Source organism: Annulohypoxylon truncatum (genome assembly GCF_022578515.1).
Source record: "Annulohypoxylon truncatum strain CBS 140777 unplaced genomic scaffold F4807scaffold_28, whole genome shotgun sequence".
Taxonomy (NCBI): domain Eukaryota; kingdom Fungi; phylum Ascomycota; class Sordariomycetes; order Xylariales; family Hypoxylaceae; genus Annulohypoxylon; species Annulohypoxylon truncatum.
This window is the reverse complement of record NW_025953814.1, coordinates 12,964-27,308: the sequence shown is the minus strand read 5'-3', so window position 1 is coordinate 27,308 and position 14,345 is coordinate 12,964. Positions and strand designations below refer to the sequence as shown.

Here is a 14,345-nt window from a genome sequence, read left to right as displayed (position 1 = left end):
TTCGCGCGAAGCTAACATGGCATGGCGGCACAACCTAGATGCCCTTTCTCATGCAACGGTCTGAGGCGCCCCTTACCGTAGAGGGATAAGTACGCTGAAGCGTATCTCGTACGTGCGCCCTTTTTGCCAGCTCAGCATTCGTTTGCATGTATCGCCGGTGAAAGAGCTCTCTCTGCATATATGCGTCGTGACGTGCTTGGCTCCCTCCTCGATGTAGAAGCATCTCTATCTCGTTCGCTTGCCAGCGATCAGTGACCAGCGGCCGGCTGATCTGCCAAACTTGCAGCTAAACTCCGTGCTGATCTCCGGTGCCAAGACCCGAAGAGGCAAGCAATATTCACCACCACACGGCGGCCGAGGTCTTATCCGCAGATCGATATTACACTTGTTTAATCTAGTATGTGGGTTGTCCCGTCTTTATACGACTCGATAAGTAGCATATGCCCAAGGAGGCCGAGTTAACGCTATCTCCGGAATGCGGTGACCTACCTACTAACCGCTCCCGCGAATATATTTCATTGATGTCTCAGCGTCGACGCCACAATTCTCAAAGGTTCCTTTTTCTGTTGAGATATAGTGGATATAGCGCAAGATCTAACCGCCCTGTGTCCAGGATAAGGGTATCCCCCTAGTTGAGTTAGTACGCGTGGGAGGCTTCGGGACCATATTCCGTAGCCACTACCGTAATTCATCCCTTTGGCCATAGGGAGAGATGGTGAGTGGGTCAGCATACTCCCGTCCCGCAATCGTCGCCGCGATGTCGGTGAATTGCAACAGACTAGCAGACACGAAGAGGTTGATCTCGTGGTGTTCTCCTTTTTTTTCCTCCTTTTTTTCAATAGTTCGTATACGGATAGAGGTAGGGAGGTTGGCCGCTACAAGGTCGAGCAATCTAATATCCAGGAGTTACGGTGATTCGAGAACTTCGGATCTGGAAGTCTTGGTGTGTTCTGTAGTACTACGCAGAAGCTATGAGGTATCACAAGAATGGGGACTGGACTCGTTGCACCACAGCCCTTTTCTTTTCCAAAAATTGCAGTGGCGTCTGTGGGGAGCCAGACAGCAAGATAATCCACATACCTAGATAGAGCCTTCGTTTCTCTCTGCGTCCACCTCCCCTCCCGACAGCGCTCCGACTGAGAGGCAGAAGCAAGGGGCACTGTACACAACCGCTCTGCAGCAGGGCCATCATTTCCAAACCGACCATTTCAGTATGTGAGGGCAAGAATGACGCTATTTCGGCATGAAAGATTAGCCGTCGGCGCCGCATTTCGTGCAGATGCCGTGCAACATAGTCCGATAATTCCATACCTCGTCTTCATACTAACGAGGTGCCGAGTTGTAACGGCCCCCAGGGCTATGCCTCCGGTCCCGAAGAATGATTGCCTTCGTAAATATGACGACGCTGAGTACCTACTCTGTGCGAGTCACGAGGGGTGGGATACTAGGTCGGCAGTCATGCTGTACGTAGGTCAAAGAAAAAGGCAATAAGAGAGAGCTGACAAGCGGTATTCAACGATAACTACTCATCCCACGGTTTGAATGAATCCTCAGTCGTAATGTGTATCGATTCGGGTTTTACAACCCGAAAGAGATTGTGGGCTATGTGGCTAGCCATCTTGCTGATATGATCGCGCCGCGTTGTATTCCTGCAAGCCGCCCAGCCAATTGCCTATTAATCCTTCTCCAACTCGGAATATGAGTATCCCCGAACTACATCCCGCGATTGATTATTCTCGAAAGGTAAATGAGGCTTGTCAAAAGTTAGTATCCTTGTTATACGTTGTAAATCGGTTGGATGTTAGCCTAGATCCATACTTGGTGGCATCAATCTAGACCCTTAGGGCGAGCTGGGCGAGATAACGGCAATCAGAATAATATCCATCTTTCTATTTTCGGTTTGATCGTTCGATTGATCCTAGATGGAGTTCGTCTCGGCCGATGTTGCGCAAGGCGACCAGAGCTGCATCTCCTTCACATAAGATGATCTGCAGGGCTGAGAAAAAGATTACCAAGGTTGCCTGTGGTGGTGGTCATGATGCTATAGGAATCCATAAACAGCTTAGTTAGAACGTGGTAGGTAGGTCTGGTAGGCCTGGAAGCTCATGATCGACTCTGGGATGTTGAGATCCTCTGTCTTGGTGGTGCGGGAGGAGATCCTTCGGGATATAGGTGTTTGACGTTTCAAGATATGCCCGCTTCAGTGCAGCGTCTTTATCTGTGAGCACGCAACCACTCTTCGCTCATTGACACGTAATCAGGAGATCGGCATACTCGTCCCTCTCGGCGGTCTCTGTTGCCATCGCCGGGCTCCGGCTAAGACGGCAGGGCGAATAGCCCATCCCGGACCCCCAACTTTTCCTGGGAGCTTAGAGTCAATGCCGAGAGCCATTCCGGAGAATCACGAGAGTGTTTCATAAGGAAAGGTCTTGTTACAATATCATCCATCAACAATGGCTTGAATATTAAGATAACCTACGAGGATGAGAAAATCCATTAGGTAGTCTATATCCCTTGGCTACCTACCCTTCAATGTCGCCGATATCAAAGAGAATCGGTAGGTATGTACCTATTGTAGAATGTTTACGACCGTTACGACCGGCACCAGCATGATCGGATAAAACGATAGTGATCTTCCCCGAACACTTCTGTCATTATCGTATCCCGATACGGGTTTCTATGGAAAGAGCTGCACTGTTCGGCTCCGATGTCTGTTTTCGTTGACATTGTTGACTCATCCTCATCTAAATGGCTCAGTTCTAAACGATGTTAGTTACCCACCTCCTCGGGATTTGCGGAAAGACTAAGTGAAAAGTCGTTACTGGGTTACGGGATTATGCTACCGATGTCGACACCATGTGGCGACCGTAAGCCCTCATACGACGGTCACGTACATGAGTATCCAATCAGGCTTCGGTAATTCCAAGAATATAAACATTTCATAATAATATCCATTAGGAATGCACCCAAGATCATGTAGGTATCGGTGCTCACTAATGACCGATTCACCGATTGTAAAGTCGATGGCGTTGGTCATCAAAGAGCACGTAGTCAGGGATTGAGCGGTGAGACGTATTCTTCGACCACTCAGAGTGCTTCATTACTGATGCCCTTGCGTGGCGCCTTCAGAAGGACAGCGCGGCTTACGTATCACCGAGTGTGGCGTCCCGATCTCGTCTGGTCACCTAATGCTTGGCTACCTATAACACGTAAAGATGGATTCAACTACCGCCCCAGTTTTAAGGACAAGACATAAGCACCATAAGCACCGTATAGCTACAAGCAATAATTGTAGACTAAACGTCTAAGTGCCTAACTTATCGTTCTGACTCAGAAGAGTTCGGTGTTAGTTACGAGTACGTGTGAGCTGACATCGGTCCCGAGAGTGCCATAAGGCTGTGATGAGAACTGCAGGATTCTAAGTGCTAGTCTAGAGGGGTGAGTTCTATTTGCCATGTACGCCTTTATCGAGAATTTAGTATTGAAGTAGGTAAGGAGTCATACAAACTTAGGTCGGCGATATCTAGGACTAACCAACACGATGGAAAGATATAATCTTGCCCAGAACTTAGAACTAAATTTATCAATTGAGTCAAAGTGAATGTAAGGGTAAAATCCGGGCTATTGGGTTTGATACGGAGTCCATTAAGGGCCAGTTTTATCATTGACCAGTCACAGCCTCAAGAGCCTACGCATGTGTAGCAGCTTGAAACATCAGCATATGTTGTACTCGACCACGCACTTCAACGTCTATCAGACATACGCGTCAACACATACAAGCCAGTCATATGTCTGTAGCGTTCCTTATATACGAGTTTGCAGATGGAATGATTCCGTGTGGATGAAGTAGTTTCACCGGGACTCGCAGCACTCCCGGCCCGGGAATAGTTATATAGACTTGATGTAATATCTATCTAGGAAGGTATATACGCCGTTGACGTATGAGATTTCGGCATGCAAGATTTCTGCAACAGAAATGCCGGTGAACGCAAGCGGGTGTACGCAACAGGGGGAAAATCATGCCCGGTTCAAGGGGCGGTAAGCTCTCGAATACCTGACTATCGGCACCGAGACACTTTCAATGAGGATATGTGCTCCTGTTTCTTGCGGTCTGCAGTGTAAAAGATTTCACGTACGCTGCGGAAAGCGACATAGCCGCCCGTTTCTGTCCAACTGGGTTACGAGCTATCACATAACGGGAATAAGTAATCACCCCTTGTTGAGCGAACGTCGTCCGTATATATCTAGCGAGCCGTGTCCTATCTGTTAGATCTTTCTTTATTCTTATTATCGTGATAACCCAAGCCATACGAAAACGATGAAGCATGCCGGGGAAGTTCCGTCGAAACCCCTGAACACATATGCGGCATAAGTGGGAGCCGCACACCATCACCGTCCCGGACTCCGCGTGAAGCAAAATCCAAGAATATACCGGGGAAATTGTTTACGGAACCCTAAAATGACGATATTGCGACTAAGGAAGGGTCGTGGATGATGATAAGGTGCTGAATGGAGAAAAAAGGGGAAGACTATGAGAAAGGGGGTTACCGCATCTGGAGAATAGGATGGTCACTGAGAAGTAGCCGACAACAGGATTCCGCGATATTACAACTCCTAGGACCACGCTATTCATCTGGGGGAACAATACGGCATACTCAGCAAGAGAAGTTGAAAGGAAAGATAATATGATGATTAGTTGATTGGTTGGTTAGGCCTACGCCGGTTGAAGTAGTACCTTGCCGAAAGCCGCACGAAGGAGGCTATTCGAAACCAACAGCTTTTACCTTAGGAGCCCATTGGACGGACGTCATTTTTTAGGAATGACTGGGAGGTGGCGAAGATGAATATGCACGAACGAAAGGCCTATCCTATTATACATCGGCTTACATCGACAACGCCTTCGCGAGGAGTTAGAAGGTACCTGCCTAGGCATACAATGGATCTGATCTACGATGATAAAAGATGGAGCAGGTATAAACGAGATCTCCAGGACAAATTTCTACGAATCGCAGAGGCCGTCTGACCACCCATCCTGCCGCATTTCTGTGCCCATAACTCGCGAAGTTGGAGAAATAGATCATTCTATATTACAGTTACCGTCAATAGCCATCCCACCGAGTCCTAGGTCAAAATGAGATGAGCCCACATCAGCCTCAACTCATCAGATGCATGAAGAGGATATCTCGCAGCAGAGTAAAGCAAGACCAATTACGCCATTGGGTGGGAGCACCAACGTTCGATTCGGCCCGCAGTGTTTTCTACATTTTCCGAGCTACACCCCTAATGACTCTAACATCCCGATAACAACAAGGGTTAAATCGAACTGGCATCCCGTTCAATCTACTGAAGACGCCACCTTTCACATATCCTCATTTGGGAGACCAGCTATCTATCTCGTTGGCACACTTACGATTAGCCTGGTGAGTCTAGAAGGATAACCTTGACTAAACAACTATGCACCTAGCCAGGGCCACCTGCCGAGATACCAACTTGTATCGTTCGGCTACCTAAGCTAGGACTTCTAAATCGTGTGACACTCTAATACTACTAATGTTACTTCGTTTGGGGCTCTTTTGGCTGTCGAAAATAGGTTCTCAACCGACCCCTATTCCAACCAGCCCCTTCCCTTTCAATAGAGACCTAAGTAGGTAGTTAGCTCATAGGTATACTTAATCTAGAGGGTGAATAGTATGGTATAAACATTCAAGTTTGGGGGTGAGCTCATTGAATAAAATTACGGTAAGGCTTTGATAGATTATCAACTTCTCAATTGATAGGTATATTTGCTGAACGAGCAGTTAATCCTCTCCAAAGGTATCTAACCATTCGTGACGTACCTAATACTCTTACCTACCTAGGTAACCATGCAATTGGCATACATCCATCATGAAACACGATGTGGGAAGTAGAAAGGGGCATTTCTTCCGAATTCCGAGCTTGATTGCATTGATGGTTAGCAACCTGTGAGACTTCACTTAGATCCGGCGTTGCTGTTTGCGGATTCGGCAAACTTCGCCTCCACAACACTAGCTATGGAGTCGAGAGATTTCCTCTCGCTCCGCAGGTCTAGGAAGGAAACGTCGACCTCAAACGTAATCCAAAACCAGGTACGGAACTCAGCCGCAAGCATGCTATCGACACCGAACTGTGCCATAGGCTTATGATCATCGATCTGCTCTGCTGGGACCAGGATCATGTTTGAGAATTGTTTCCGGACAAGCTGCAATATTGCCTCTCTCCTAGAACTTGCGCTTGTCATTGCTATCATAGCTTTAGCATCGGATTCTAAGGCAGCTTTCGATGTACCGTCTGCAAACTTGCCCATCTTTCCCACTTCTCCTCGTGCTGCTAGTACCCTTAGTTCGAGTGCGAGCGATTCAGCCAACATGCGCGAGCGCGGATCCTGCATTGGCAAGTTGCTGACATCGAAGCCCTGGGCTAGTAGCTTGCGGAATCCCGTCGATTCCATTCCAGAGAGGATATGGGCTGCCGCAAGGTCATCTATTCCTTGCACATCTGAGTTATTGTGCTTCCCAGATATTGCGAAGTCAATAAGTTGCAGGAACTCGTCCTCTGACATGCCTTGGACTCCTCGACGTATGAGAATGGCTTGTATGTCTGGATTCTCGTGCAGATAGCCCACTTCTGAGATCATTCCTATGCCGACTGACACTGCAGTCTTGCCTTGACTACGGCGCCATCGAGCAAAGGAATCTAGAAAAGTGTTAGATGCGCAATAGTTAGCTTCGGTTGCCACGCCAACCGATCCTGAATTAGATGAGGTCATTAGAAAGAAATCCAACGATCCGTCATAGTCCTCGAGTGCGTGATGCAGATTCCACGTTCCGGCCCATTTACAGTCGACGCCGATATGCCAAGCTTCACTTGTCATCTGCGAGAATATAGCTTCTCTCAGGGCCATAGTACCCTGTACAACGCCACCTATACGTCTCCCTGTAACTGTACAGGCTTTTACAGCAGCAGTTACGTCAGAAGCAATCGTAACGTCCCCCTTAACCACGACAACGCTAGCGCCGGCATTTCGTAAGCCAGACACGAGCTTCTGTGCATCTAGTTTGTCAAAGCCTGACCTTCCAAGGAATACGAAGTTACGAGCCCCGCGGGAGAACATCCAGCGGCTCAGACTGCGTCCTAGGCCGCCAAGACATCCCACAAGAAGGTAACTCTTCTCGGGATCGAGTAGAGTTGAATAATTAGGCTCACAGACCTATTCATTGTTAGCCTGAAGAAACTCATGTGGTGGTCGCCTTACCTGAATCTTGCTTTCTGGGTTCTCGAGAGAGACCGCAACTTTACCCACCCTGTCTTTAGTAGAAAAGTAACGATAGGCTTGACTGATATCCGCTATATCAAAGGTAGTCACGGGAGGTAACTTGATGTGTCGTGAGCGATACCACTTTAAAGCCTCCTTTACCTTGCTATTTTATATGAATTGCCTTAGCACTGACCGATTTGCGAGTTGCAAAAGGATTGCGAGCTCACCTGGAAACTATATCCTGGAGGAATGGATCATCTGACAAGATCATATCTTCCAGATCGAACGCTGTAAACGTTGCGTTCCGCAAGAACCCTTGCATATCCAACCTACCAGCATTGAGCAACTCGCGTTTTCCCACCTCGACGAAACGCCCAAAGTTAGCCACGCACTCCCAACTGCCATGCATCAAATCACCGATAAGAGAGTTGATCAGTATGTCAACTCCGCGCCCCTTCGTCATCTCCATTACTCCAGCCACAAACGACGGATCGCGAGAGGAGAAGATATGCGAAGCCGGAAGCCCGAATTCAGCCATAAGGAAATCTCTTTTGGCTTGCGACCCCACAGTCGCAAAAACAACGGCACCAGCACTCTGTGCGAGACCGATTAAAGCGACGCCCAGTGCGCCAGAGCCCGCATGAACCAAGATCGACTCCCCCTTTCTTAAATGCGCGCGGTCGTTAAGCGCGTAAAGGGCCGTGCTATAGACTACTGGGATCGCTGCCATGGTTGTAAACTCCTCGTCCGGTAGCAGTTTGTGTACTGCCCAAGAGGGCACGCGCTCTATCGTCGCGAAATGGTTCGGCCACAAAACCATAACGCGGTCCCCGGGCTGTACGTGTGTGACGTCCTTGGCCACCTCTCTCACTACACCAGTAAACTCGCAGGCTTCTGTCCCCATACGTGTCTCCAAGTGACCACCTAGGGTATAAATGTCCTTAGCGTTGAGACCGACAGCTTTGACGGCGACATCTACAAGCCCACTCGACAACTCGGTGCGGTGCTCGCACAACTTCTGAAAGTATATGGTATCAGGACGGCCGGCCATGCCAACTGAGAATCGTGCTAAACCCGCGCTCCCTAGGGTTTCTTGATGCAGTCGTTCTTCCATGCCTAGCCGGCGCCGGAATTGCGAATTCAGCGCCGTGTCGGGGCCGAAACGGCTGATATAAAGAAGTCCCTCCGTATAAATGAACTCTTTATCATCCATGTCGTAAAGGGGCACCAGCGTTCGCAACAGGTTCTCGCAGACTGGCTGCATATCCTGCTTAGAGTGGCGTGCGTGTCCAATATCCACCACCGAGAAGCGAAGGGACGGCTGCTCCAACATGAGTGCGCGAGATAGCCCCTGGGCAAGAACAAGATTTGGATCTGCTTGGCCCGTCAAGCTCAACATATCGCCGCCGGTTACCCAAAGCAGATCTGTAACGACATTTGTTACGCTGCGCAGGAGATCCATTTTGTCTTGATTCATCGTAGCCAGGAACTCGGTTTCAAACTCCAGTAGAGAGATACATATGGTCTTCTCATGAATTTTCACGGTATGGACCTCGGAAAGTGAAACGTGGCTCACTTGGGCTACGCCGGTGGCCATCTTGAGTGTCGATTTGATACTTGATATCAGCTCCTCGACGTGAGGAGTAAGCTCCTGGAACTACTACGAATTAGTACTATCCAAGCCCTTGGATGCTAGGTAAGTTTGAGAACATGACTTACTATAATAACGACGTCTCTAACCCCTTTCAGCGAGGGTATCTTGGCTGTACGTGTAGCCAAAACGATCTCATCTCCCACATGTAGCGTGGCAAAATTAGCAGCGCTCAAGGTCCCAAGTGCCTTGTCCGTTTTGTGGGAAATGATGATCCCATGGTCTGCAACCATAGAAAGGGCATTCTTTTTGCTATCCCTGCCGAAGCAACGTTCTGAGGCGGCGTACTAAATAAAGTTAGATTCCATTCCTTAATGAAAGTTATCCAAAACTTACGTCGGGAACAAGAACGACGTCGAATGGGCCTTCGTCCCCATCCTCAATCACGAGCTCGCCATCTTTAAGGGGGGTACCGGCCTGCCATGTCCCGCATCGAGGGAATGCTTTGTCGCTATTCAGCAAGTCCAACCATATTTTGGCCTTAGCATCGCAGCATCTTCCGAGCTCTAGCACTCGCATGCCTGGACTCTTGTGTCCGGCGAGTTCGAGCAATACCCCGATGGCCAACGTCTTATCATCTGCCATGTCTGTTTGAATCCGCTTCATACGACCTTTCACATATTCCTTGAACCAGTCCTCGACGCCTGGATGTAGGCGCAAGATATCCGGTTTCCAGTGCACTCGCAGACAGGGGTTTCGCTGAGTGGCTGTCTCGCTACTATGACTGCTATCCATTTTTCCAGTGTACAACGATAGACGCACCCCTCTTAGATTTATAAGTGAGTCGCCAGCAACCCGAAGTGTACAGTCTGCCTTTTGGGTTGCAATACTAGTCCTGGCCGCCCGTGTATAGATATGTGCTTCACTTTGAGGGGTCTTGACCTGCACTGCTTGAATCCAACATTCAGAGATGGAAACAGGAAGATAAGCTCGAAGAGAGCTCGGCTTCCCGCCTGTAATGCCAAATATTGCAGTTTGGAAGCATGCGTCAATGGTAATCGGATGCATACCATACTCTGTGTATGAAGTATGGGCGGCTGGGGGTACCAATCGCACAGTAGACACAGCATCGGGTCGATTCTTAGTGCCATCTGTACATAGTTTCACAAGTGAGCGAAATTGAGGACCATAACGGAGTCCCTCTTCCTCGAACCTCTTGTACCATCGCTTCATGGGTATATTGTGGTCAATCGAATTAGAAATTGGTACGGTGCTCTTCGGTTCTACGCTCCCATTCGCTCGAATATTGCCAGCACAATGTACAGTCGTGTGCTCTGAGGTCCAGGAAGAGATAGAAAAGTCGTACCAATTGGCTGATGTTGTTGTCATTGATATCTTGCGCGGCGACATCGTCGTGTGCAGCTCGACTTGGTTGGCGTCCGCATCCAACCCATCTTCGCTTTGCACAACGAAGGCGGTGCGAATATTGACATTGCGAATTTCGAATGATACCGGTTTATCGTGAGGGGACCTGTCTTTTAAGCCGAGGATCTGAGAAATAGCTTCGATGGCCATGGCGAGATATCCTGAAGCGGGAAATATTACCTGAGATTCGACTTTATGATCACGCAGCCAGGGGACCTCGTTAAGGCGGAGTACGTTACGCCAGCTCCAATCAATGCCATTGCCGGCAAGCTGCTGGGACCCAAGCAACTCGTGCCGTACATATTTGCGGTTGCGAAGCTCGGTACTAGCCCGCGGCTCATGCCATAAGAGACCCGCGGAATAATCCCAGGGATAGGGAGGGAGGTCAGGAAGCGGCCGTAGAGCGATACTGCGAGGGAGGTTGTTGATGTTCCCCCAGTTCAATTCATAGCCGTGAGAAAAAAGAGATCCTGCAAGCCTCTTCAACGCTATGTTCGAATCTTCATTTCTAATCAATGAAGGACTATAGGGTAAAGACCTCTTGTTTGGCCCAGACATGGTTGCTAGGGTTTGTTGAACCGGACCTTTCAATGCATGATGAGGTCCAATTTCAATGAAATAGAAATCCCCACTCGCAGCCAGTTTCAGTAACGCCGAGTTAAATTGGACCGGAGTCTCGAGATTATCGCGCCAGTAGCGAGCATTGTTAGTACCGAGATTGAGTATTGATGGGTTGTCACCGCTATATCCCACGGACGAATACATCTGAGTATCCGAGTTTGCGAGCTTGTCCCATTTACCATTGACATATGGCGTAATCAGTGTCTCATAGTAAGAACCGATCTCTCTCATCATGTGTGAGTGATAAGCACGGCCTCCTGTTTCCAGTTTACGGCAGAACTTCTTCTGGTTTTGGAGTTCTGATAAGATGACCTCGATGCCTCTTAGCGAGCCGCTCAGCGTCACACTCGTGGGAGAGTTAACACAGGCAACGCATACGTCGCCTTTCAAGCCGCGCTTATCAATGATCTGCTCTGCGGATTGGACATCAATTCCGGCAGCAGCCATAGAGCCGTGAGCCTTTAGCTGTGCAACTGAATAGCCACGCATATAGGCTACGATGATAGCTTCAGATTGGCCAAGGAGGCCAGCTGCGTAGGCGGCGGCAATTTCACCTGAAGAATGACCGACCACAGCTGAGGCACAGACGCCCCAACTCTTCAAGACTTTTACCAGTCCGATCTGGACGGCAGTACATAAAGGCTGGCTGTAAGTGGCATCCCCAACTCTACTTACTCCTGGTGGATCCAGGATCGCTTGTCTCAATGTCCAAGCCGGTCGGTGCTCTGATGGCAAGACTTGCAAGACATTATCGAGCTCCTGGATAGTTGCGCTGAAAATAGTGTTGTGTAAAAGCAATTCTTTCGCCACTGTATCGTGCTCAGTCAGTAATTATTCCCAAAACACAAGCCATTTTATCGCAGCAGATCCAGTCAGGGCCTGCTAATTCGTTTGAAATAATAAACTGCTGTGGAACCACTTACTACACGCATATTGAGCTCCTTGGCCTGTGAATACGAACGCGAAAGGCAACGATCCTGATGGATTCAGTTTGGGTGGTTCAGATAGTTGAGTCTCGATTACTTCCGAGCCTCCATCGTCACTAGCTCTGACCAGAAGACTGGCTTTAGATCTCAAGTGAGATCTTCTATCAGTCAGAGTAAATGTCAAATTCATGAGATATGTCGCGTTGGAGCATCCTACTAATGCAACAACCTGGTCTATGCGAGTTTGTAGCGAGCGGCTGGACACGGCGGAAACGGGCAGCACGAGCAGCTGGTCATTGCATTTTGGAATGGGCAAGGGGCGAACGGTTTCGCTCCCCAAGTAACTGTCCAGTGCTTCGACGATGACGTGGGCGTTTGCGCCTCCATATCCAAAAGAATTGATACTGGCCCGACGAAGAGATCTTGGCCACTGTTCCGCTTCTGTAACAACTTTAAAGTTGCTTGATTCAAGAGGCACTTTTATCGGAGCCCAAAATTAACAATACGTTTGCAAACAGGGTATGTAGTATGGTGATGGTGGTGGGTCAAATATTGTTGATTCATATACACTAGTTTAGTGCATGCATAACGTGTGCATAAGGATGTCACATGACAGGGTAACAGGTACGGAACGCTAGGACACTTACATTTCGGGTTTAGCTTGGACACACCAAAAGTCGGCGGAATCCTACCATTTTCAAAGGCGAGTAGGACTTTAAGTAGCGACGTCAAACCACTTGTGCTCTCACTATGGCCAAGGTTCGTTTTCACCTATCCCTCTGAAGTCAGCATACAGTATCCACCTAGCTATACGTAAGGGATGTGTGATAGGTATACTCACCGACCCGATCATCAATGGACTTTCTCGCGGGGAAAAGCACTGTTTAAGCGCCTCCACTTCAATCACGTCTCCTACCGCGGTACCAGTGCCATGACATTCGACATAATCAGTATCGCAGAAATCCAGAGCGGCATTAGCATACGCTTTCCTGATAACCGCCTCCTGGAGAGCTGCGCTTGGCTGCGATATACCAGGGGTTTTGCCACACCTATAGCGGAACTTGTTAATGGTTGCCAATCAATTGAAGACCTTATATTAGGTAGTCATTTCACGTACGCGTTTAGTGAAGTGGCGCGAATGACACCCCAAATCTTGTCATTGTCCTTGAGGGCCGACGAAAGGCGTTTGATATAGACAGCCTCGACTCCTTCGCCTCGCCCATAGCCATCGGCCGAGATATCAAATGTATGGCAGGTAGACGTAGGTGAGAGTACACCACCTTTCATTATCTCGATATGTTGTTCGGGGGACATTATCAAATTAGCTGCTGCGACGATAGCGCCGTCGCAATCCCCAGCTTTGATTGCTGAGACAGCAGTATGGAGACAGTACAAGGCGGATGAGCACGCAGTGTTCATTGTTAAGCTATGACATTCAACGTCAGTTCAAGAGCATAATAAGGCTTTGTATAATTTTGAGAAATAACTGGCCCGTAGAAAACGTACCTGGGCCCCTGAAGGTTGAAAATATTGCTGATACGATTGGCCAAGATAGCCTTGCCGGAGCCAGTGGCGCTATAACGATGTAGGTAATCTGGGTCCCTATAGTGCATGGTCTGGTAATCACAGGTGAAGTCGCCAGTATATACACCGGTATTGGAGCCAGCCATCTGTTCCAGGGAGACTCCAGCATTCTCGAAACATTCAAAGACGGCCTCGAGGAGCTTTCGTTGAAGAGGGTCCACTGAGACGTAAAGTCAGCATTTTTTCGGCATGATAAAGGGATTTAATCCCCACCAGGACTTTAGGTGAGAGATTCCCTAAGTCTTCTGGCTTAGCCCAATGGGAGGACAAGAGGACAAGTGGACTGTAGGCATCAAACAAATTTGTAACCAGTGTTTATACTCACTATAAAGAGCTTCCAGGTTGTTGATACCGAAAAAGCTGTTCTCAAATAGACGGACATCTTCCTTAAGGAAATATCCGCCATCCGCGCTCATTATACCGGCACGGCTATCATCCGGCCCGTGAAATCCCTTTATGTTGAACCGCTCAGGTGGGACTGGCCCTTGGACACTCCGCTTGTTCACTAGGAGCTCCCATAGACTGAACAGAGATCGTACATCCCCAGGAAGATGGCAAGCTATTAATGTTAATCGTAGATATATTAAGAAGCAAAGAGTCTTACCTAGCCCTACAACACAAACCAGGTCATCGAGACTGTCCGTGCTCCTAGAAGATTCAACACTGTCCATACCATGTTTAGGGGCATAATGAGATTTCTGTGACGACACCACGGACGTGAAAGTTCCAGTAGTGGAATCACTACCCTCGACGTCAGGAACATCTATATTTTTCGGCACATCGCCTAGATTTGCAATGCAGCTGTCTGTTGTGGACTGTATCGCAAACATAATGGCAAATAGATCGTAGCTGGTATTCTTGTCATCTTCTGCCTACATACCTGTCAACTAACCCAGAATATATATGGCAGTCCACACAGCCT

At 48.6% G+C, this 14,345-nt stretch overlaps 1 protein-coding gene across 1 annotated transcript; it reads right to left on the bottom strand.

The window, feature by feature from the left end:
- Positions 1-5,971: 5,971 nt before the first annotated feature.
- On the bottom strand, positions 5,972-14,253 carry F4807DRAFT_462723 (polyketide synthase-like protein; the record flags this gene model as incomplete). The annotated part of the gene is made up of 13 exons (XM_048001869.1): positions 5,972-7,228; positions 7,274-7,439; positions 7,504-8,933; positions 8,996-9,214; positions 9,264-11,534; positions 11,589-11,722; positions 11,837-12,316; positions 12,487-12,610; positions 12,681-12,888; positions 12,957-13,265; positions 13,346-13,583; positions 13,749-13,982; positions 14,028-14,253. 13 exons carry the CDS (start codon positions 14,251-14,253, stop codon positions 5,972-5,974), a joined length of 7,296 nt encoding a protein of 2,431 aa, XP_047851789.1.
- Between the last annotated feature and the right edge of the window lie 92 nt (positions 14,254-14,345).